The following is a 24,894-nucleotide window of genomic DNA, read 5'->3' on the forward strand; positions in this document are numbered from 1 at the left end:
TTTTTTGGAACTGTAAATTCCTGTAGTTCAGTTAAGTCCTTTTGTAAAATTGCAAATGGAGACATAACAAAATCCATGGAGGAAATACATTTTTGGTGGGCAATAGTAAGGCACAGGCACAAATGACCAAGACAAGACAAGAGCACAGATGGGACCATGCTTCCTATTATTTTACTCAGGATGGATTTGTGAGGGCTAGAGCTTCTAAATCCAGGCTGAGCAACCCCCAAACCCCCAAAACTTCCCCATCACATTCACTGCCAGTCCCACACTGTGCTGGGCAGAAGAAGGCATCAAGCCACAGCAGAATTACTTTACTCTTGTCTTCAGGGAGAATAGAGTCAGTTTTCCTGAGGTTAGTGACAAATTTTAGACTAGCCATAGGGTACCAGGACTGCACCACATCCTCGGAGTCTGAGGCATTGTGCAAGCCATGGCAGTGAGCCCTTGGCACCTCCCTGCTGCAGGCAGGGCTTTAGGAAAGAACTCAAGTGGAGGGTAAAGGAGTGTGAAAACACAGGACAAAAGGAACTGCCCTGTAGAACAGTGCGAACTGCTTTCAGTGTCTAAGCTGAAAAACAATTGGCAGCAACCAGCATTAGGTTATGGCATGCTGATTATTTACTCTCATTACTTGAATGTATTTGAGGTGCCTGTATCGCTCTCAAAAGAGGCTCCAGCTCCATAGAAATAATTAAAGATTTTTTTAAAATACTTTAAATTTAAAAAACAAAACACTGTAGAAACAGATGTGAAATCACAAATAATTATTTTTGCAGAAGTTCAGCAGGTTTATTCTATGTCAGTTATTTGGTGGAAGATCATGATTCTTGCTTTATTGCTTTAAATCTGTTTAAAAACATCTTTTCTATTGGGTTTCTTAGGTTATTACACACAATGGTTGAAAGACCATGACCCATAAAAGCCAGAGGTTAATTTGATTTTCAGATATGTCAGCTGGAGTAAGCAGAAGGTCATGCAGATTGCCTATTGTTGTGGCGTTGTGTTTGCTTAGGACATTTCCCGTGGCTGCCTTGGCCACGGAAGCAGAGATGTTCAGACAGTCCTGTTTGAACTTTTTCCCCATCAGCTCATTCCAGAACTGAACTGACTTCCCTCAATGCAACCTTTTCAGTGCTCAGTGCTTGTTTTTGTTTCATTTTTGAGAGCGTTTGAGGAAGCCTGGTTTCTGTGAACTTGGAAGATGCTTCAATTAGCCTGAGTGCTGCATTACAGCACATCTGAAATGGGACCAGTTCTCAGCCAATGGAACTCCTGAGTGCTGCTATACTCAGGATGGCCATTACTGGCACATTGCTAATGCTCTCACATGTCTGTCCCTTGACTGGCAGCACTGTAGTGCTGAATTAAGCCCTGGGTTTTTGTTACTTAATCAGTTCAAATTGGGAGAAGTGAAGCAGATATAACAGTTACATTTTTGTGCCTTTAGGAAGAAGCATTAAGATAATTATTCCATTATTATTATTATTACTACTACTACTACTACTGCTACTACTACTACTGCTGCTACTACTACTATTACTACTTTTCTTAAAACTCACTCTGCAGGAGATTTTCAAAATACATAGCTTCTAATCCAGTAAAAAATAAGCAAAAACCAGAGGCAAACCAGTCCCAAAATCCCTCCATAAATAAAACATGGTGAGGAAGAATTAATTTAAATAAAACTGTCATGAGCATTAACAAAAGAGACCACTCAAATTATAAAACAAGAGCAAGGGACAAAGAGAGCCATGGGCTTGTCTAGGCTTAAATGCTTTATGTCCCACATTATTGACACAGGGTTTTGCAGAAAAGGAAGCAGATACAAGAGACCTTTGAAGGATGCTGTAGAAGAATGGATAAAATTTCTAGTATCTTGTTTCACAACTAAACCAGAAGAGCTTTTTTCTTAATCTAATACATTTCAATAAATATTTATATACTCACTTTTACCTCTTCATCAAACTTTTGAAAGTGCCAACAAATTCTAAATTCCCACTGTTGTTGTTGTTGTTGTTGTTGCCTGTTGACAAAGTTCCATATATATTAGTTGTATCAGTCTTAATACCAGTATATTAATACCAGAATGTCATGTATTTGAGAAAGCAGATAATCAGACTGACTGTACATGGCCACAGAACAATGCTGGAAAGAACACAAAAAAGGAATGAGAAAAACAGTTTTCATTTTCCTGCTTACAGAAGATGTGCAGAAATCTAAGAGCTAAATGCAAAAGTAATATAATTTCTTTAACTTTCTCTGACATAATTCACTATAGCTGCAACTGTGATTTATGAAAACATAACACATCTGGTAAACTCAGCCTGAAGTCTGGGACCCTGGAGTTTTGACAACTTGCTCAAATATCTTGCTTCCTTCCTTAGCAAAACTATCTGAGAACGAGTACCACATAAGGCACCTAGGATTTCATATATCCAAGCTGATACTCAAACCTTCAAGTTCTGCCAGAACTGTTTATTTAATTAATAAAAAAATATTTTAAAAAGAACTGCCTAACTCTAAGCATGATGGTTAAGGCTTGACCATGCTGCCAACAAGACCATGGCTGATATGCATTTGAAAGCCAGTGCCTGGCTGGCCTGAACTGCAGGAAAGCTTGTGCAGCAGAAGCCACAGCTCAAATGAAGGGAGAGCATCTTTATTCCTGTTCACCATCTGCTCCTAAGCCACCACCAGCAGACAAAAGCCCCTCATCTGCCCATCCTGCTTAATCCTGAGACATCCCCATGTAAGGAGTGTCTGCAGTGGAGGCAGCTGGCAGGTTACTCAAAAATTCCCCTCCATGTGGTACATACAAATCACTTCCCTGTGTGTTTAACCCATGTTTAACCCAGGCACCACTCAAGACTCTCTTGTATTCTGAAACATGCTCCCACTCAATCTGAAGTGTTGAGGTAGTTGATGCACATGTGTCTGTACTCAGTCAAGCTTTTAGTACTGTCCCCCACCCCTACAAACACCTACATGTCCTTTTACCTACTTATTTTCCTGTTGTCTCTGCATTGAAATCTATTTGATTACTTTCAGCTTTTTTTTGCTGAGACTGATAGCAAAAGTGTTGCTACTGCTGACATTTTGAAGCAGCTTACAACATCACCAGGGCAAGATGTACTTTCACAAGAGCCAGGGCAAGGGAGCCCCACAGAGGATATAATCATCTTGCTCCACCTCCCCTATGAAAAGCTGCCAACAGAAGCACATAAACAAACTAATCCCTATTCCATCCCATTATTAGCAGATTTAGCTACAGGCATTCAAAAGGAACAGATGATGGAAAGTAAGAAGAGACTGTAGAAGAAAAATCATAATGATGATGTCTATTGTGAAATTGGAAAATTATTTTCAGGATATTTGCAGGTAGATTCTTATAGAAAAAGTAATTCTGTAGCTTTTGGCAAATGTGACACTTGCAGGCTTATGGGCAGCTTATGTTGAAGTATTTATATAGATTGCAAGAAGTGTTATGATTTTGTGACATCTTCTGCTGTGATTGCTAGTCAATTAAGATCCCTCCTCAGAGCCTTTTTTATGCCTAGGTGTGTAAATGAAGACTGCTTTCATGCAGCTCATAATGTTGCACTTAGACCTCCACTGTGAGAAGTGCCCATTTCTGGCATGAATACCTTTCCCACTCAGCTGGACAACATATTCTTGAGTAAAGACAGGGCTGCAACAGGCCTTCTCTTCGTATCAACTCCAAAATACTTCTGAGAAGGTGCAGAAAGAATGAGTCTGCAAAAGCAGGAGGGGGAGGCTCTGTTGAGAAATGGGAACCCAGGACCCCAGCCCTTGCTTTGTTAAATCCATCCTGATTCAGTACAACAGTTGTGCTAGGAAAATTCCTTCTCAGTTAAGTCCTGATGGTGAGAGAATTTCTGGTTTTGAATCCCAAAAAGTATAGGGTTTTATCCACTCAGCATGACCAAGAACAAAGTAATTCTCCACGTGTGTGGAGATATGGGTGGGGCAGACAACTTCCAGCTCCTGTTCCTGCCTACCATCCCAGGTCTCCTGATGTTGCATATTAGCACCAAACCCATGGGTACAACTAGTTACACACTAGCCTAAAAGAAACTTTGTATATTTGCTTGCCCTTCCCATGTCCCCAAGTCACACAGTGCTTCAGCAGGTCTCTGATACATGCAATACTTAGAGGACAACCTGCAGGTGAAGAGCTAAATCCAGCTACAGTCCCTGTAGCCCGACAAAGCAAAAAACTTTTGGGTTTTGGTCACTTTATGGTTAGGATGGCAGTAGAAAAAGAACATCTTACCCTAAATTTCATATACGAGGGCTTGGCCCTGATAACATTTTGTGGATTTTGACTCTTTGGATAGCAGCCTTCATTTGGACTACACAGCTCATGCTCTGTGGGGGACTGGATTGGACACAAAGCTTTGGGACCATCACACAAATCATGCTCTGATGGAGATGTTCTCTCTGAGCTTCAGTTGCAGAAGACTCTCAGAAGGAAATCCATGTTTGAAATTAATATTGACTAGAGGATGGTCCAGTATATAGGTACAGCAGAGGAAATATACTACTTCAAGTATTGCTAACACTTATTTATTTTTAAGCTTAATTGGTGCTTCTGCATGCAAACCGGCAAGAACACCAACAGCTTCCATCTCATCAGCTCTGATAAGCCTAGAAATGCTGGGGGTTGCTGCAGGCAGAGATCGGGTATTGAGGGAAGTAGGATTGATGTCTTAATAAGAGGCATTTTGTCCTCCACATCACTATGATGCTTCAGGCACTGTGCTTCTGAAGGGCCTTTCTCTAGAGATAAAGAGCTTCCTTATGCTAATTAAAGGTTGCTCAGTCCTTTTGAAAAGGTAAGAATAACTTCATTGATCACCACATGATGTGGTAATCTTCCTGAGTAGAATCATATGCAAAAATAAGGCTTTCAGTGTTTTTTGTATGGGGAATTAACAGAGAAGTGCAACCAATTCTTTTGCCAAAGCCTTTTCCCCCCTATATATACAGCTCATCCTGTAATGTCAGACAGCTATTCTGACACGCTCTCCAAATTTGTTCTGCAGCTCAGTTCACACCTGTGGACATTGACTACATCTGTGATAACATGACCCAGAAGTTCAAACCTGCAGAAATGGAGCATTCATTCACATCGGACCTACTTCTCTCACTGAAGTCTTTGGGAGATCTTATTGCCTTTCTTCAGAGCAGGAAAAGCACAGGAAAAAAATACTTCAAGTAAGCAAACAACATAAGGTATAAACAAGGTACAAGCTAGTGAGAGTTACACTGCTGAAATAAATTCCACATCCTTGTGAGGCAGAGCCCCAAGCATTGCCATATTATGCAAAAGAAACAAAAAAGAGCTTGCATCAGAAATATTTTTATTATCAGAAAAATTTTAAACACATCGAATCAATGCACTTTCACTGGGTACACTTCCAACTACTCCACACATCACACTTTCTGCTCAAGTACTCACAAGCTAGAACCAGAATCTTTACAGCAAAGTGGATATTTTATTTTGCAAACTTTCTCTTTATTTAAAGTGAATTTTCTTATAGTTCTCTAAAAAAGTAGCTACAAAGGTAAAAATAAGACACAAGGAAATGGAACGAAGCTGCATCAAGGTAAGGTCAGACTGGACATTAGGAAAAGTTCTCACAGTGTTTGGTCACTGCAACAGGCTCTCCCGGGAACTGGTCATGGCATCAAGGCTGTCAGAGGTCAAGGAGCATCTGGACAATGTTCTAATCCACATGGTTTAGCTTTAGGTAGTACTGCAAGGAGCAGGGTGTTGGACTCCATGACCCTTATGGGTCCTTTCCAATTTGAGATATTCTATGGTTCTATATAAAAATAATACCTACAGAGATGTTATGATAGACCTAAGAATATTTTTCTGACTATAAGTATTTGTCTTCCTTTCCTCCTGGTTGTGTGGAATAAGTTGATAGCTGGAGGGCAGGAATCCAGCTCAGAGGAATCTCAGCAGCCTGGAGAAATGAGCTAACAGGAACCTGCTGGAGTTCACCAACAACATGTGCAAAGTCCAGAAACTGGGATGGGGGAAACCCATGCAGAGGGCTGACAGTCAAGAAGGCATCTTTGCAGGGAAAAGCCTGAGGATCCTGGCAGGCAATAAAGAGAGTACCAGTCACCAATGTGCCTTTGCACATATTGGGGTGTATTAAGTGATCACACCCCTCAGAATGGCACTTGTGAGAGAATTGTGTCCAGTCTGGGGCTCCCCAGCTGACCTATGGAGGGAGTCCAGCAGTGGGCCAACAAGGTTCTGCAAGAAGATGCTGAGATAAATGGATTTGTTCAGCTTTTAGAAGGCAAGGCGAAGGTGAGGAAACCTTAGCTCTGCCTTCAACTGCCTAATAAGACAGTATAGAGAGGAAAGAATCTCAGAGGTATTCTCAAAGGTGAAGGGTGATAAGAGGCAACAAACACAAACTGCATCAACAGAAATCCCAAACAGATGGCAGGGGAAAAAAATTAATGAATGGGTGGTTGAATATTGGAACTGGTGTCGAGAGAGGCTGTGGTATCTCCATCCTTGAAAATCTATCCTTGGAAATATTGAAAACTTGACTGGACAAGTTTCTGGAGAATATAACATAACTTTAAAGTTGGCCCTGTTTTGAAAAGGAGCTGGAGGACATGATCTTCAGAAGTCATCTCCAATCTGTTTTCATTATGATTAAAATTACTGAATTTGTTGAATGCTGAATATGATGCATGGCAAGGTGGCATAATTTGGATGCTTCAAAGAGCTCCCATGAATGTGTTTCTGGCCCACACACAGCTTCACTCCCCAGCATGGTTACCCATTCAGAGAGAAAAGTAGATTTACTCCAATGTCACATATAAGTTAACATTTTTAAAAACCTCCAACCTGACATCTTTCTTTTGCATTAGTCATGGGATTGCAGAAGGACAGAGAGTCGATTTTCAAACATTTGCATGGAGAATTCAGGCTCAAAATTTTATTGGAACTCAGTATCCAAACCTTTCAAGGTCTATCTGCCACCAAGAAAAATGTTTGGCTTGGACCAGGTGGATCACTGGGAGATATGGGGAACTTGCTGAGCCCTGCAGGGACTGAATAATACTTCCTTTGAAAAGTGAGGCTTCACTTCTGACTCAAAAGTGAACATGATCCTCTTTCCCAGAGAACTGAAATCAAGGTATCTTTCCACTTCTAAGCATGAAGGGGCTTACCTCTGGTAAAAGAATGTTGATATGAGGGATATGGATCCCTCCTGTTGTACTGCTGTATCCTTACAACACTCTTTTACCAGAGGTAAGCATCCATACATTTCAAACTGCACAGATCTGTTGAAAGTGGAGAGCTGCTAAGCTGTCTCCCCATATGTCTCATCTGGGATTTTCCTTGTCATCTAGCAGGGATAATAATTTAAACTCTAACATATTACTTCACATTTCTCCCTTGTGTTGTGTGGAATAGTGACTGCAGTATGGGGTCAGAACAAACAATGCATTCTCTCTCTCTGAATTTTAGTCAATGATATTTTTCAACGTGTTTAGGTCCAATAGACTGCAAAGTTTAATTTCCAGTGCTTCACTACTCTCAAGGTTTGCTGTACCTACCTCCTTTATTTCGCAGGTCATTGGCTTTCAGTGAGACTTACAGCTCTCAGGAGGGCTGCAGAATCACAGGGCTCAGACAAAGCCTTGCTTCAGAGGACAGACTTCCTATATGCTCCTGCTCCATTCCTACATTTACTTAAAGCTTGGCACACCTAAATCTGCAACCCCTCCACACATTTGGGTGATGACCACATTGAAGAGACCTCCCAATTTTATTTTATTTTTTAATTTGAAAGAGGTCAAAACAACACAGCAAGAGAAGACGGGTTTAAAACATCTATGTCGGCAAATATGAGTATTTTTGGTCCCGTCCTTTCACTTTTGGTCCATGACAGCATCCTGAACGCCTGGCGGTGCGCGGAGCAGCCCGGGGGCTGCCGTCAGCGCTGACCAGCGGACGGGCATGTCCCCGGCGTCCCCGGGCAGCCAGGGGGAACCCACGGCAGGCGGGCAGAACGGCTCGCTTTCGGCTACCGTCCCAGGTTCTTTTTTCTAACAAATGGCTTCCTGGGGGAAATATCCTTGGCGTGTTTGAGCAGAAGGCAAGTAAACCCTCCAAGGGGGAATCTTGTCCCGCAGGATCAGCAGGCTCTGTCGGGGCTGCGACGGCGCTGGCTCAGCCCAAGGGCAGCAGGGACAGCGCACTGCGGGCGGCGATCCCCAGCCCCCCGGTAGTGGAACCCCGAGCGACTCCGAGAGCACTGCCCCCCGGGCAGCTCATAGCGGAGGCGGCCGCGGGCACGACCGCGGGTCCCGGCCGCATCGCTGCGGGCAGCCGGGGGCGGCCCCGCCGGGCCCGGGCTCCGCCCGCCGTGCACCTGCCGCGGGCCGGCCCCCGGCGCGGGTAGGCGGGCGGGGGCGGCGGCGCCCGTGCCCGGCGTGTGCCAGGAGCCCGCCGGTGCCGCAGGAGGAGCAGGAAGCGCCCGGGCGAATCCAGCCGCGCTATCACATGACTCAGCAGCCGCTGCCGCCGGGCTGAGTTCACCCAGCGCCGCGCCGGGAGGGGGAAACCTGCAATGAGGCCTCGGCCCCGCGGCTGCCCCTGAGCCCGCCGTCCTCTCGCCCGGCTCCGCGCGGCCCGGCGCCCCCATTGCGGGAGGGCGGCGGGGGCTGCCGGAGCCGCCTCCGCAGGGTGCCCGCCGGCGCGCCCCGCTCCCCGCCCTGCGCGGCGGCCCCGGCGCTGCCGCCGCCGCCGGCGGGGGTACTATGCTCACACGGGTGAAGTCCGCCGTGGCCAATTTCATGGGCGGCATCATGGCTGGCAGCGCGGGCGCCGACCACGGCAGCGGCGCGGACTTGCCCCTCCGCTTCCCCTACGGGAGACCCGAGTTCCTGGGACTGTCTCCGGACGAGGTGGAGTGCTCCGCGGACCACATCGCCCGCCCCATCCTCATCCTCAGCAAGGACACCCGGCGCCTGCCCTGGACCACGGGCTACGCGGAGTGAGTACGCCGCGGCGAGCAGGTGGAGCGCGGCCGAGCCGCTGCCCGCGCTCCCGGGCGCACCGGCGGCGAAAGGCGGCGATGCCGAGGGAGCCCCGGCGGTGCCGGCGCTGCCGGAGGCGGGGGGAGCGCAGCCCCGGGCCTGCGCGGCGCAGCGGGAGCGGCGGGGCAAAGATGCCGGGGGAGGGGAGCGGCATCCCCGGCGCCGTGTGTCCGGCCCCGGCCGCAGCTCTGTACCTGGGTGGCTCCTTTCTGGGAGCCCGAGGATGCAGACCGTCAGCTGCCCTAGAAGGTCCCGGCGGGAGTGGCCGGTACCCGGGTCGGCGAAGGATGGCCAGGGGCAGCACCGGGCTCCACCGACCCGTAGTGACGGCTACGGGGGCGCAGGGGCCAAGGATGGGATACCCTCCGGGTACTGAACAGCCGTCTCGGTCCTTGACCCTGGAATAAACAGGGCTTTTGGTAGGAAACCCGGTTTGGTTTGTGCGTGTGTAAATATTCCCGCTGCCCAGGAATGGTGAAATGTGTGGGGTTTGGAGCCCCTTCCTGTGGACCTGCCAGCCGTTGTGCTTGCTGGTGGGGACTGGTCACATGTCTCTCAAAATGATTTTCAGTTTGGGGAGACGCTTCAGGACTACAGGCTCCAAACTGAAAGAAAAAAAAAAATCCATTGGCTAGCCCCCAAACTGGGCTTTCCAAATGGTTTGTTGCCTTGACTCACTCATATAATGGTATTTACTTTAGAGGGTGTCTGATCAGGACCTGGTTGTAGCCTTGCCAGCCAGGCGAAAGGCAGTGTTCCTTTGGATGCATCCAGCTGGCAGTGGGAGTAGCTGCAGAGGCAAGGCATGTCCTTGCACTTGATGCCTTTATCGGTAGGCACATTGTTTTCCTTAAGGATTCTGGGTGCAGGATTCAGTATTTGGTTTCTTTCTGTTACTCCTTCTAAGTCTTGAGCATGTCTGGCCATCCATTGTTTCTACCGACTCAGAGATTACTAAAGTTACTGAGTTAGCCCTTTCAGACCACTAGCTGTTCTGTATAGTCTCTTCAGACATATATGAATTCCCTAAAAAGCTATTGCAAAAACTACAGTGAAGGCTTCACATCATTAATGAGCAATCACTGGCTTTATTTAGAAGGTTGTTGCATTATTGGGGATGCTGACATGGGAGATTTAAAGAGTGATTTTAGTGAAAGATTTAAAGAATTTTAAATTGGATTGTTCTCCTCAGATTAATAAAGAATTGAATAGGATACTGAGCAAATTCCCCATGATATGTAAGGTTAAATATTTAAAAGTAAGCTCTAATTGTTCTGCCACTATAATGGTCCTTTAAAAAGCCCTTACCAAAATAAGTACTTGCTGCTATTTTCAGCTTCAGTGAAGTTCTGTGGCTTTTAGCAAATAAATGTAATTGCAAGTTGGTGACAAAGTGGGAGGGAGGTTCTCTGGCTCCCAGATGTGTGCATCCCATGAGCTTCACCTGAGACTGCTGGGGCAGAGAAATGTGGCTGGTGGAAAGTGAAGGTTTCATTGACCCTGTCGATGAAACCTGATGTGAGAGAGTATTTGGAGATAAAGTAAATGGCTCTGGTGGTCATGAAAGCAGAACATACCAGGATTGTTTTCGTATGCTTGTTGCTCTTCCCTCTTGAGCTTTGAGCAGCTTGGTTAATTGGGAGGCATAAAAAAGTCACTAGCTTTTTCAGTTCCTGTTGTAATCTATGTGAAAAGAAGTTGCCCTTTTGCTTTGTATCTGGTAGCTTTTTTTGTTGTTGATTTGTTTGTTTTTGGTTGGTTGGTTTCAGTTTTTTGTCTTATCCCCTTGCACTTACTGGCTCTAGTGCTGGTGGAGCAGCTAGGTGGTACTTGTTAGAGAGAACTAGTGAATGTGCTACTGCCCCCTTCCCAGAAGAATGTATATGGTGTTCCAAAATCGGGGTTCATTGTAGCCTGAAGATCTCAAATGCTTGCTGTGGAGAAGCTGAGAGGAAAGCGGTGCCACCAAAATCGCATTGTTTTCCAAAGAATAAAGAAAAAGAAGAAAATATGGACAAACTCAGATTTTGCCAAATACGAACTTTTATTTTGTTTTACTCATACCGAGCTATTACCAGGCTTTCTGAAAATAATTGTAAGACTTGCTGGGAGATATGTGTTGAAACTATGTTTTTCTTTTGAAACAGGTTTGAGTTACATAAAGAAAAGAAAGCGCCAGGAAGATGAAATTACTATTATACACATTCTGAAGTTTGTTGGCTTGGGGAAAGCAGGGAATAAAGCACTTTCATGCTATTATTTAGCATTTTGTTAGTGTCTATATTAAGGAAACTATCAGAACAATGTTTGCCTTTTGTTACAATACAAGTGAGCACTTAAAAGAATGTTAGGAGGAAGTTTGGTGTCCTCACAAGCAGCTCGTGATGTAACACAAAGGTCAGCTGTTTAACTCACATCTTGCTAGTTTGCTTTGGTGTGAAGACATGAGAGAAGACATGCCATTCCTGCAGTGTGCCAAGGTGCAGCTTCCCTGGGCTATTGCCTTTTCTGTGTTCTCATGCTTTAGCAAATCAGCAAAAGCAATTGCAGTGTTTTGTTTGTTGGGATGCCGATGGAAACAGGGATTTTTACTTCCTGAAGCTAATGAGAGGTTTGTTGTAGACTTAGAAGGTGGGGATTTGGCCCAGAAGGTGTAAGGAGAGTGTGTGCCACCTGTACTGTATCTGACCTGATGTTGAGAGCCATTGCACAGCAGGGTTTGAGTCAGTGGATTTATGTTCCACACCCAGCAGCAGCGTCTGTCTCACTATCTTTAGGAGGAAATTCTGGCTCTGAGAATAGGTCACCTGGAGGCTGAGTTTCAGGAAAGCATTTGTAGCATTCATGTTCTTTAGTTGTAAAACATGTCAGTTTACAGATGATCCTGGAGTTCCTTGATGTCATGTTGGTGTTTCATCCAAGCTGGAGAAGGCATTTCAGGGTTAGACCTGCTTCCCATGCCAGACTGAAGCAGTTTGTATCTACAAAATAGGGGGATTTTTAGGGGATTCCTCTTGTTTCTTTGATTCCTGAGGATTAGTATTTCTTACTAAACAACATATTGACAAAGCAGCTCACCCTGTTGATGATTTCTTTTCCCTAGAATCTCTGTGGTATGGGCCTGTTCATCTGACCTATTCCCCTGGAACAAGCATTTCTCCTTCACTCCACTTTCTTCCTCCTCTTATACTGAACATTTTTTGTAATTGGTATTTTGCAATACTGTTCATTCAAGGAATATATTTTAACTTATTTTTAAAATTTCCTACTTAGCTCTGTGATATTATGTAGTAAAATGTAAATTAACCTTTATTTTTTATTATTAACTTTCCCTCTTTTAATGGAATGATCATTACGAAAAACATGTAGGCAGGCAAATGAAATCTTCAGAAACATACTTGGTACTGGGATAAAATATCGTTGATTCTTGACATTTTAGTGGGAATCCCATAGGGACTCAGCTCTCCTTAGTGAGCAGCCTAAAGGTTGTCTTCTGAAATGACTGTCCTGCTGTCTCTTCCTTGCATGGGAGCCCTGGGACCTTGAATTTCATTTCACCTCATGCAGGATGGCAAAAGGCCATGTTTCAAAGAGATATTCTTATACCACAGACACTTGACTAATGTTCGTCAAGCTCCATAGAAGCAAAATTAAAATTGTATCCCACATCCAGTAAGCTTTTTAATTGTCTTTAAAGGTATTGTTTTATTTAGAAATAAACTTTTCAATTTAAATCCAGGGGGCCCTTAACTTAAGTTTTCTGCATGTGGTTAGCTGGCATGCATCAGGAATGACCCTGAGAGAGGGTAGTCTGTTAACAAACGTTCTTTTAAGTCTGCCTTTAATCCAGAGGAGTAAGGAGATTTGCTGCTCTCTGAAAAGTTAAGTGATTTATTTGAATAAGGGAGGGTGGGAGGGATCCTGCCTCACACTTTATTTACTCATCCCTCCCTCCCTTCTGCAAGCAGCTGCACTGCTGAGGCCACTGGGATCTCCTCTAGAGCTTTCCCCGTCTGAGCCACGAGCTGTTTCTTGAGCTTCTTCTTGGATGGCCCTGTTACTGGCAGGGAAGTTTCTCCTTTGGTCCCTTCCTGAGCTGTTTTCAGTGTGTTATGCTGCTTCCCTGCAGCACTGCTGCTGAGCAGCCCCAGTGTTCAACTCTGAAAGTGACTGGCAAAGTAAAGGCAGGAGCAGAGAGTATGTAACGTGAAATGACCCAGATGATATTCACTGCACCTAAACGCCACCCAGAACATTATTTTTCACCTTTTCCTCTTTGCTTTATCTTCCTCCCTTTGTGAAGGCAGAGGGTGGAGCAGAGCCTACCCCTCCTAGCTGAATTCCTTGACTACATATGGCACGATAAATTAAATGCTAAATTTGAAAATGACAAACAACTAGCCTGCTGCTCATGCTGGTGGAGTTGCAGAGAAACTGCAACTGAGTAGCATTTGTGGTAGAAAAACAAGCTTAGTCATTTTCCATCCATTTTGAATGTATATTCCTACAGTTCAGAATCCAGTACTATAATTGCTTTTCTAAACTGTATGAATCCTGGGGATGGGACCATAGCTGGTTGCTTCTGTGTCACGTGTTCCTCTCTTTGCTCTTGCCTTTCTGCCATCTCTTTGGAGAACTTCAAAAGGTACTATCAAATACACTTAAGGGATGGGGGGAAGATTCAATTGTCCGTTGTCTGTGTCCTTGTGCAAGAGACAATTTCGCCTGCCTTTTAAATTTATGTTTTGAAAAATTCTAAATGACACTTCAGACACCTTTGCAGTTCTGAGTTATAATAGGTTTCCAGAAACTTGACTTTACTGGTATGTGTGTTTCTTCAGTTTATTATCCCTGCAGTGCCTTTTGTTTGATGAGACAAAGTCCGGGCTGTTTTTCCGTGATGTTACATTTCAGTGATACTGTGGTTTCTCTGCTCTGTGGGTCTGCTGTAGAAATTGCATTTCCTCTTGGTGTTGGTGGCTGCTGACCCATAATGAATGGAGAGTTGTAGGTGAGGTATGATTACTGTGTCCTTCCAGCACTATTACAGTGGCAAGTTGTTATTGTTCAAAATGAAGAGGGGGAGGAGTTTATGGATTTTTTTTTTTTTCTTCTCAAAGTACTGGATTTTTTGTAAGGCTGATAATATTGCATCATGTTTTCTCATGCTCCGTTACTTAGTTTGTAGCAAATGAATGTACAAGAGAATTAACTGGAGGTTTTAGTTAAAGTGCTTTCCAGCATTTCTCAGTGATCATAAACACTTTGGTGAGTTAAGATAACACAGAAGTATTCATCTACCTTTCATGTTCTGTCTAGACCAAACTATTTATTAAAATGCTAAGCCTTTTAATAATGTTATGAAGCAGGTGAAAGCTTAACACATCTGTGAGCTGAGGCAAGGCAAAGCACAGAAAACACTTGTCCTGAGTTGAATATTTTGATGTTGGAGGATAGCATAGGGCTTGCAACTACTGATTGCTTATTCTAATCCCCATTGCTTCTTATTAATGGGAGATAACAACACCACAGTCCTGCTCCTGTGAATTGGAAGTGATAGTCTTTCTAACCCTCACCTGGGAGCATGACTCATACCCCATCTGTATACACATTTCTTATGTGTGTTCTGTTTGGTACAAATTTCAGGAGGAATGAGACTCATGGGGAAAGGAATACTTTTTTTTATCTTGTTCTGTTTGGTTGTCAGGTTATGTACACAGAAATAATGAATTACTTTCCTTTTTAAACTTTTAAAAAAATTGTTTGCAATTCATCTTTCTAGATGAAAATATTTTCTTTTATTCTTTTTGTAGTTCAGAACATGAGACTGAGCAGGATCTGATGAATGAACTAAAAACTCAAGTCCTGTACATGTAGCTAGAGATAACTGAATGGTTTTCCTCTGTATGAATTATTCTTCTATGCATATTGTAATGTTAACTTTAATGTACATTGCCTGGCTCTTGTTTAAGCCTGGGTTCATATAAAACAGCCTACAGAAACCTCATGATAATTTTAAGAGCTTCAGAAGTCCCTTTCCTTGTTTAAGACTGTATGCTATAGCATCTAATATTTATGTAATGCCTCTAATCTGCCAAGGGCATTGCAAGTAATAATTTCAGAATAACCTTGGAGAAAAATGTACATGTGTAAATGTACTGCTTCTTCCACGTGAAAAAAAATGCAGCCGTGAGGATAAGTTTTGGCAAGAGATTTGACATGAATATGGATAATAAATCTCAGGTTTTAGGTTCTATGTTTTGATAACACAGTTATTTTTCCTGCTGTCGTGTACTTTGCTTTTTCCTATGTGGCCTCTGATTTCTTAGAAATTACAGGGGTAAAAGGAGAAAAATAGAGCAGAAAAAATGTAAATCATGCTCAGGTATTTTTAACACTATCGAAGATGCACAAATGTGATTCCTAATGGGACAAGTATGAAATTCATCCCTCGAAGCTGTCTCATATTGCTAGTCCCTCAGAGGCTTAAGACTGGTGTTGTCTCAGATGTTTCTGAAAGGCTTGCTTGAGCATGGTCCTGGCTTCTGCCAGCAGAGCATGACTGTGTCCTCCCAGGTAGCCTTCCTTTGGACCCTTCTGCCTTGGCCCAGGTGGCAGTCAGCAGGTGGGACCTGCAAACACTCCAGCTTGGTTCATTTGTCTCTGTTGCAGCTGCATCACTCGGGATAGGTGTAAGTGGGAGTGGCTTGGCACAGTTATAGCCAGGCATAAAGTAACCTGACAGGGCTGTGCCCCTCGGGGTGAATTGCTTGGAGCCTGTGGATGTGATCAAATGAACCATGCTCAGTTTGACCTTGAAAGGAGGCAGTGCTGCAAAGCACAGGTCATTCCTCTGATGGGAGCTGTGTGCCACTTGAGAAAGAAATTTGGTTTGTGGGTTTAAGGATGGGTTAAGGCAGCTTTGTGAGTTGAATCCCAAATAAGATTTGGAGTGGGGGAGTGCTGTTAATGAGTGCAGAGAGATAATTTAGGCAGAGCAGACATAGCTGCTTTGCTGTGGCATGAGGCTGGAGTAGATGCTCCATCTGTGATGGAGCAGCATTTGCAAGGAAGATAGAGGCTCCTGAACTACATCTAACCTGGCTCTTTAACCACTTCCCCTTGGATTTCTGTTCTGATTGAACTGTAAGAGGCAGGAGATCCTGTTGGACAGCAGCACCTTCGTATTAGTTGTGCCTTTTGTTGTCTCTAATGATTTTTTTTCTTGCTTCCTGTTAAACAGAAAGACAAAGATGACTTTTAAGAATTGGTTCCCATTTGGCCAGTCACATTTACTTGGTAGGGTATGTTTGGGATATCCAGGTATAATACACATATTATCCAGAGTGGTTTCCTGATCAGAGGTCAGGAGGAGTAGGTCACAGTTTCAAGTGCTTGGGGCACTAAACAGGGAGCAGAGCTGGTGACAGAGCTCCCAGCTTGTGCCAAGCTGCTCCACCCCTCAAATCCAACTGACACAGGGTGGAAGCTTTATGGAATGGTAATTAGAGGGCCCAGCAAGCAGGAGATGGCCAGCAGCTCCATTGAAGCCTTTTGGCTTCTACACTGCTATCTCCCTCATCCAGCAGCACACTTGCTGCCTAGTAGATGCTGCCAGCTGTACTTGGGGTTATAAGTGCCATGGTTGCTAAGTGGTTGATGCTGCATGAACTGTTCAGTAGGTGAAGCTGATAAAATGGCTGCAGGCAGGTGTGATTCCTCCTCCCAATACTGTATGTAAGGCAACTGTTTGTCTGAAGAGTTTAAGATTCTCCAAATAAACACTGCACACAGTACTTTGTCGGGGGAGGCAGTGCTAGCATAAAGCCAGCCAAAGGGATGTCTGTGGTTCTTGATCACAGCATGGTTTAATTGCTGGAGTCTGAGGGAGGGAAGGACAAAAATAACACCACGCTGAGGCACTCAACATTAGCAAGTGCAGTAGATAGTGCAGGAGGGTATGTGATCAGTGCATAATTGGGGAATGCCAAAATATGGACCCTGTGCATAACTCAGCAATCACACTGATTTCAGAAAGAAACTCAAATAAGAAGAGGTTTTAGGGGGCTGTGGCCAGCAGGCAACTTTCTGGTATGAAGTAGGGCGGCAAATTGAGAGCTTTGCTCATTGTTTGGGATCTGTGTTCAACACAGTGAGGCTTAAGGGGGAAGAGAATCTGCTCAGGGAGTCTTGAGCTGCTTGAGGTAGAGGGGTGTGGGCAGTGCTGTGTCCGCAGAGAACCTCCGGCTTGACAGAACTGAAAATCTCGTGTGGCCCAAGTGGGGACCTCAGTGCACCATCTCCAGGACAAGCAGGAGTTGAATGGGTCTGGTCCCCCAAGATTATGTCAGCTTCTCCCTCCTCTGGTGTGGGGAGATCTGTCTGTCCACTGCTGTCATTTGTCATAATGCCAGCTTGTTTTCAGCTCGGTGAGCAATGTCAGACCCTAGGCTCTGCACCTCCCCTCTTATGAGAGCAGGCTGAGGTCCAGGTGGTGACCGTGCCTTAAAGGTGAATAACCATTTCTAATATATTTTTTTTTTTCCCCCTCCCTCTTTTTTCTTTCTGAAGTGCTACCCTAAGGCGTAGTTGATCTTGAGTGACTGTTTTGATGCTGTTCAGGTTCTTTTGCAGGCAACAATTGAAACTCTGATTTGAGACAGCCAGCTTTTGCCTGATCTCAGGGAGAAAGATTCTTAATACAAATTCAGAAGAAAAAGCATGTTGTTCAAAATGAGGTTTCAAAATGAGGGGAGGGAAGAGTAGAAGACCATGTGCCATTGTCTTTATGCTTTCCATGGTAGTATTCTGCTACAATAAGGGGACAAATACACTGAGCTTTGATTGCATCTGATGTCCTGCATTCCACGGCTCAGAAATCCTGTGGCAAAATATCCTTGGACTGGCATTAGAGGTCAGTAAGATTGCCCCTTTATAGGCATAGCTCTGTTTCCAAAGTCTTTGCAGTTAATTTCTTCTTTTATTTCATCTGCTGGTCCTTATCTAAGTGCCTTTTGTGCTGTCCTGTCTGTGTATCTACTCCATTCCATAAAGGTGCAGACAAGAGGTGAATTCTTTCCTCTTCTCTGCTCCCCACTGTGAGCCCTTCTGGATTTCCCTGATTTGTTTCTCTGCCCTTTGTGTCCTGTTATGATAATTTCTGCTTTCCAAACTCCCTGCAAGGAACAAAAAAGATCCATCTCCAGCCAAGTTCTGCAGCAGATCACTTTTTTTTCCCTGCCAACATTGATTCATTTAGGCCAAGTATGATTTTTCTATCTTTAGGTATGTGTTAGAGACCTCCTCAGAAACAGATGATGCGTAGTGCATGTTTGTAATGCTGTAAAATACCTGTCAGTCATAACTAACAATCTGGTCCTTGGTGGAGTTTTACATTAGAGGTGGGACTGAGGACACATCTCCAGCTCATAAAACTTGAGCAGTGCTCCATTTTGTGCAGATGTCTTGTGAAGAGACAAAATAAGTTACCTTGCTGTCCATCAGAGATGCCTGTATTTTCCGGATGTGTCAGGTCACCATGTGAGCTCATGGATTTTGTTGGGTTTTGAAACAATTTGAGTGAAAGGTGGGTTTGGGCAACATTTCCCCTCCCACCCTTCCAGCTAAGTGCCACTAATATTAAAAAAAAAAAAATTATTATTATCTTTTCCCCTTCTCTCTTGAGAGAAGTTGTTATTTTATTGTTGGTTGTGGACTTCTTTCTTTTTGATTCATTATCTCTGCTACTTGTCTGGGGAGGAGGAGAGGGCAAGAAGCTGTGAAACTTAATAATGGGCAGCAACCTTTATCTTTCTGGTTGGGAAGAGCATTCCTTAAATTGATTCAGGCCCAACCTTGGTACATGAGAGCTGCATCCTCTTCAGCAGGTTCATGGTTGCACTGGATATCAGTTTCAAAGGCAAGGGGCCCTGTGTTGCCCTCCTGTCCCTGCCTTGCTGCCCAGGCTCATGAAGCAGCTGGACAGCTCTGCTCCTACCCTGGAGTGCAAAGGGTTGCACCTCCCTTGGCTCCAGTGGCCATGGGGAGAGGAGGTTAGTGCCTTTTCCTCTGTCCCATTGCATCCCTCCCACTGTTAATTCCATGGCTCCAAGTCTGTGCAACTGCCTTGGCAGGCTGAGGGAGGGTCTTGGGTTTTTAATTTGCTCAGCAGTACATGATGCTTTGCAGAAGCCTGTGCAGTAAAGCTAGGGTCCTTAAATTGCTGCTTTTGAAACCTCATTTTGAACAACATGCTTTTTCTTCTGAATTTGTATTAAGAATCTTTGTTTCATTAATGAATGCTAAAGTTTGAAATTGAAACTAGATTTATCTGAACTAGTTTTTGTTTTTCTTTCCTGACCTTATTTGTAGGTGCCTCGACTCAGAAAGATCAAATTCTTGAAGATAAATGGGGAAAAACGAAAACTTCTAATTTCCTAAGTTCAAACTTGCAACACTTATCCTTTAGGAAGTTTAAAAGTTGTACAGTGAAACCTGCATTGTATTTGTGGTGCCATGGAGGGGCTGGAGTATGACTTCAGATTTTGGGATTTGGAAATGAAAAATAATAATCATAAAGCTAGCCTCAGTGGTTATTGCTGCTTATGTCATGACAAAGGTCAAAGTTTTATGTATGTTTGGTTTGATATGAGTGACTTATATTTTGAAGAACGTAAATAGAAAATTTTCTCCCCTTCTTCATCTTTCCCTTTGAACAAAAAAAAAAAAATTGTTTTTCAGCTATTTTCATGAGTAATCTGAAGATCAGAACTTAGCCATACCTGCTGTCAACCATAATGCAGGAACTGATAAGGCATTAAAATGTACCCTGATCTCTTTAAACAGATGTACATTGGCATCTGTCTTGGAGGGCAATCCCCTCTCCCTTACCTTGTCACTCCTCTCATCAGTCACCTCTCCAAACCTGGGCTTTCAGTTCATTTTGTTGTTTTTCTCAGTAAACTTTAACATCAATGTCTCCACAGCCCTTACAAAATCTAGATGGCAACTTCCTCAGGCCGTGGTTCCCTCTGGGGTACTTCTCAATGTCATTTTAAGGTCTTTCTATCCCTTTCTGGTGGTGCAAAGCTGGGAATTACAGTCTGGTTAGTTCCTTTGGCAACCTCTCCGAAGTAATCCCTGAAAATCCTAGGTCTATGGATGGTAATTCTATTAGCTGTTCAGCAAGCTGAGTCTGGAAGAATGCAGCTGGTGTGTGGGAATGTGGAAGTTCCCCATCTCTGCCTTTAATCCTGCTTTTAGAGGGGAAAAAAGTTGCGGGCTAATGTGATTAGCTGTAATTCCATTCTTGCTTGGTTTTAGAGAAGTGTCTGATTCCTGAATCACAAGCTAGTTCTGTGAAGTGCCTTCGTAGAGGGGAGAAGGAGCTATTTTGACAGCTCAGCTCATCTGTCTTTGAAAAAGCACTGGAATCAAGAGAGGAAGAAACTCTCATAGCCAGCAGTAAGTTTCTAGTTCTTGCTGCACAGCATAATTTAGGAATCTGAAGCTAAGAGCATGTCAATGGAAGCTGAGCATAATCCTTTCAGGTGTGTGTGTGTATAAACATGGGCATGGAACAACTTACCACATGCTGCCCGTGGTTCTTTGGGGCTTTGCAGCCCAGGGGTTTGTGTTGGGACTGTGTTACCAGCTGATATGTGACAGCTGCTGCTGGGACTGGCAGCGTGGCTGGTTTAGCTCTGCCCAGGGATAGGGCTGTCTCTAATAAAAGCTGCAGCTTCTACCTGACGTGAATGATCTGGAGATCTCTTTTCTCCCTTGAGGCACGTCTTTTTAGTGCTAAGGGAACAAGAGGATGGACTTCTGTGGGAGTACCAGCGTGAACTGTTGGAAATGCTGTTGGGTGCTGGAGAGGGGAGAGGCAGAAGCTGCCAGGACAAGAGGAGCACTGTGCCACAGCCTGTGCCAGCGTGGGCATGGACAGCACCCTGCTCTGGGGACAGAGGGCAGCGGCCTCTTGTGTGAAAGGCAAAATGCAACATGAGCAGGTTAGCTGTCTTCAAGGGTTCCACGTTCCCTACGGCCATCATTTGGGGAGAAGGAAGTGTTGCCCTCACCAGCTCACCCTGCTTTCTATTACCATGGGAAACGAGGGAGAAGGCAGGAAAATACCTTGTTCATGTCTTGTCTGTTTGTTGGAGAATTTAAAATAAGTGTGCCTAGTCTTGGGGTCAAATACTGCCTGAACCCTCTGTAGTGAAGAGCTCTGGCCAGGATGAGGACTCTGGCAAGGACTTAACTTATTGGTTTTTTTGTTCAAGCAGCAAATTTAAGATTCTTCAATTTAGAGAAATTGTGTGAATTGAGGCTTTTCCTTGACTTCCTGTCAGGTTCCCCCTCCTCTGGTGTCCTTTCTTGCCAATGTGGCTGCAGTGACACTGGGCTAGGGAGGTCCTGGTGGCAGCTGCCCACAGAATCCCAGGGAAAAGAGGGAGTGTGCAGGCGCTGCTGGAAGGGTGCCTGGCCAGGCTGTAACAAGGATTGCAAGGTGGGAGCAAATTCACTGAAAAGGAGCATTAGTCACTTCTGTCTCCTGTGTTGAGTTGCCTCAAGTGTTGATCCTGTTACAATAGTTCAGATGCTTGGGAGAGATGATGGTGTAGCAACAAAACGTTGTAATACTAATCCTATAAATTGATAGGCTCCATCAGGCTGGTGTTTGAGAGGTTGTTTGGAACTGCCTTGTTTACAAGTAAAAACTCTCACTGTGTTTGAATGTGATGTGCAGTACACTGCCTCTCTTGCACTTACTTACAATCCAGATGGTTTGGTATGTGGCTTAACTGCTGTGCTCTCTCACAGCTTTCTCTAAGGCCAGAAAATGACAGAATACCTTCCACCCAACAGCAACAAAAAAAATCCTCAAAGCTCCTCCTACTATCAAATAAAGGGGGAATTTCTGTTCTTTTCCCTTTGAAATTGCTTCATACTTCCTGGAGAACACAAAACCACTGGAAGAGTAGATGAATTTCATCTTGGAGAAATGTAGTGGTCTTTGGCAGGGATGATTTGAAGTAGTGTTACACAGATACCTGTTTGGAAGATACAGTTACCCCTCTAGTATAGCTTTGGAAAGCATGTCTATGATCAAAGTAGGATGTGATAGTGGAAAATGGGGTGCCTCTGGAAACTCTACATTTAAAGCACAATAAGATTGTGTTTACCCTTAATTATGGGCAGAGCTAAAGAGGAGTAATGATTGGAAAAAAACAAGTAGAGAACATGGAGGAGTTGAAAGAGGAGAACAAAAAGGAAGGCTAAAAAGCCAGGAGAGAGCACCCTGAAGGCAGGCTAAATATTTTTGTGTTGGGAGAGGTTTAACTGGAGTAGAAGTCCCTGTGACAGAAAAGGAAAGGCTGTAAACAGCAATAAAGATAATGCTTCCCTGTGTAACTTAGAGTTATAGGCAGAATTCATTGCATGAGGACATACCAGAGAAGTTTGTTAAAGATGTAGTTCAGGGTCTCCTGTTTCAGGAATCCCCAGGACCCTGAATTCAAAGGTATTTGAAGTTAAAGACAGGTGTCTTAAAAACCTAAAATCTTCCCCCACTCCTCTTTTTCTTTGAAATAGAGAACTTTTTCATGTTTCCTGCATGACAGGTGTCTACTGGGCATTAAGGGGATTGCTGTGCCATGGTTGGGTTTGTTCCTGAATTAACCTCTTACTTCTCCCACTCCCACCTGTGCAGTAGAAAGCAGTGCAATAAGTCGGGCACAAACTGAGCCACTGAGAAAATTTTTCCAGTTGTTTATGTTGTTGTTTGGAATGATAATCCAGAATGTTGTGGCTTAACTCTGGTCAGCAATTAAGCACCTGCAGATGTTAGTCACTCCCCCACAGTGGGACTGGGAAGAGAATCATTAGGGTAGTCGTGAGAAAACTCATGGGTTAAGATAAAGACAGTTTAATAGGTAGGGCAAAAGCTGCACATGCAAGCAAAGCAAAATAAGGAATCCATTCACCACTTCCTATGGGCAGGCAGGTGCTCAGCCATCTCCAGGGCAGCAGGGCCCTAGCACACATAATGGTGACTTGGGAAGACAAATGCCATCACTCCAAATGTCCCTCCCTTCCTTCTTCTTACGCCCAACTTTTATTGCCAGCATGATGCATATGGTATGGAATATCCCTTTGATCAGTTGCAGTCAGCTGTCTTGGCTCTGCTCCCTCCCAATTCCTTGTGCACCCCCAACCCATCACTTGTGGGATGGGGTGAGAAAGCAAAAAGGTTGCTTTGATGCTGTGTAAGCCTTACTCTCCCATAATAAAAGCATCTCTATATTTCTGACCCCATTTCCAGCACCGATCCAAAAGAGTCACACACAAGCTACTAGGAAGAAATTTGACTCTATCCCAGCCAAAAACAGTGCACAGAGGAAATACCAAAAGGTAGGACAGGGCCCTTCCATGGAGACTGCAAGAGAAAACAAAAGTGGCAGCACAAACTACCGAAAACTGGTATGTAGTTTTTCTGCATGGGGAGAATTTCCTTAAAAAAAAAAAAAAAAGCTCTTTTAATGGTGGGCAGCATTTTCATTTTAGGAGTGTACATTTTAACATTGGAGAAGGCAATTTTTTTTTGTTTGTTTGTTTTTTGTTTAAAGATGGATGTGCTTATTTGGTGGTATTCCACAGTAAAAACTTTTCTCCAGAAAAGAATTGAGGAAGGCTACCTCACCAAGAAGAAAAATAATTACTGCTGGCCATTGGCATAATGTAACATCTTATTCTTTGTCTTTCAGCTCTTGTGTAATATTTTAGCTCATATTTCAGAAAAAAAAAAGACAAGAGAAATATATCCAGATACCCCTTTCCCCCCCCACCTCTTCTGTTGAGAGTCACAGCTCCTCAGAAGCATTGCAGACCTGTGGGGCTCTATGCTGCTTTCCCCAGTGCTGCAAGATTACTGTTTGAAAAAGACTTCAGAAAAGTCAAGTGAACATCCTACTACAGTCAACAAGCCAGCATTGTTACAGGTTAGAAGGCACCAAAGATCTGTGACTAGGGGATGGATTAGTCATAAAGAATCATTGAACAAATAGCTCAGTCTGGGGGAGCAGCAAGGTGGTGTTCACTTTGAAAATAGAATGGAATCTGAAAACTCTTTCCCTAGTGGGATCTTTAACAAGACCTGGAGGAGCTAAAGTATTGGCAAGGAAGTAGTTCTACTCTCAAGGAATTAGAACAGTTGGGATTTGTTTTGTGTGCAGAGGAAGGCACTTGCAGTACAAAAGCACTTGGTGCTCACAGTAGCATGTCACAGTGCAGTGAGGGACCAAAGTCACACGTGGAGCTGTAGTAGCATTTTCCCAGAGAGCTTATCTTATCCACAGTTAAAAGCATGTTTGGAATTTGTGGAAAGAGATGAGAGTTTCCATACATAAGGCACAAAATAAGCTTGTTTGGGAATGCTCCTGCTAGAACTTCTCCATAAGCTATTATTCTCCTGTGTCTGAAAGAGGGAAGAATGCATTATGCATATCTGCAGATCAGTGCTTATCCAGTATTTGTCAGCAAAGTAAACCTGGTCCACTGTGCAAATTTAGCTAAGTAAAATGTACATCTGTGGGGCTATGGGAGGAAGTGTGACTGGAGGCTTAAAAACAAAGGTGAAAGAGTTCCAACTTGTTGTTTTAGGAAACAACATGAAATCTGAACAATAACTTGAAGTGTTAGAAATAATACACTTCCATGTACCTGTGTAAATTGTGTGTACCCTTGATCAGCTTTGGATGGATTGTAGGAAAGGTTCCTTCCTGT

At 44.0% G+C, this 24,894-nt stretch overlaps 1 protein-coding gene across 1 annotated transcript in view; it reads left to right on the forward strand.

Annotated features, from left to right (window-relative positions):
• The first annotated feature begins 8,518 nt into the window (after positions 1 to 8,518).
• PPM1H (protein phosphatase, Mg2+/Mn2+ dependent 1H) overlaps positions 8,519 to 24,894 on the forward strand; it is a 130,361-nt gene continuing 113,985 nt past the window's right edge. The window contains exon 1 of the mRNA XM_059847001.1: positions 8,519 to 9,065. Coding sequence (XP_059702984.1) covers positions 8,830 to 9,065 — 236 coding nt within the window. The 5' untranslated portion in view covers positions 8,519 to 8,829. The remainder of the gene's footprint in view (positions 9,066 to 24,894) is intronic.

Source organism: Haemorhous mexicanus, chromosome 5, assembly GCF_027477595.1.
Source record: "Haemorhous mexicanus isolate bHaeMex1 chromosome 5, bHaeMex1.pri, whole genome shotgun sequence".
NCBI classification, from domain to species: domain Eukaryota; kingdom Metazoa; phylum Chordata; class Aves; order Passeriformes; family Fringillidae; genus Haemorhous; species Haemorhous mexicanus.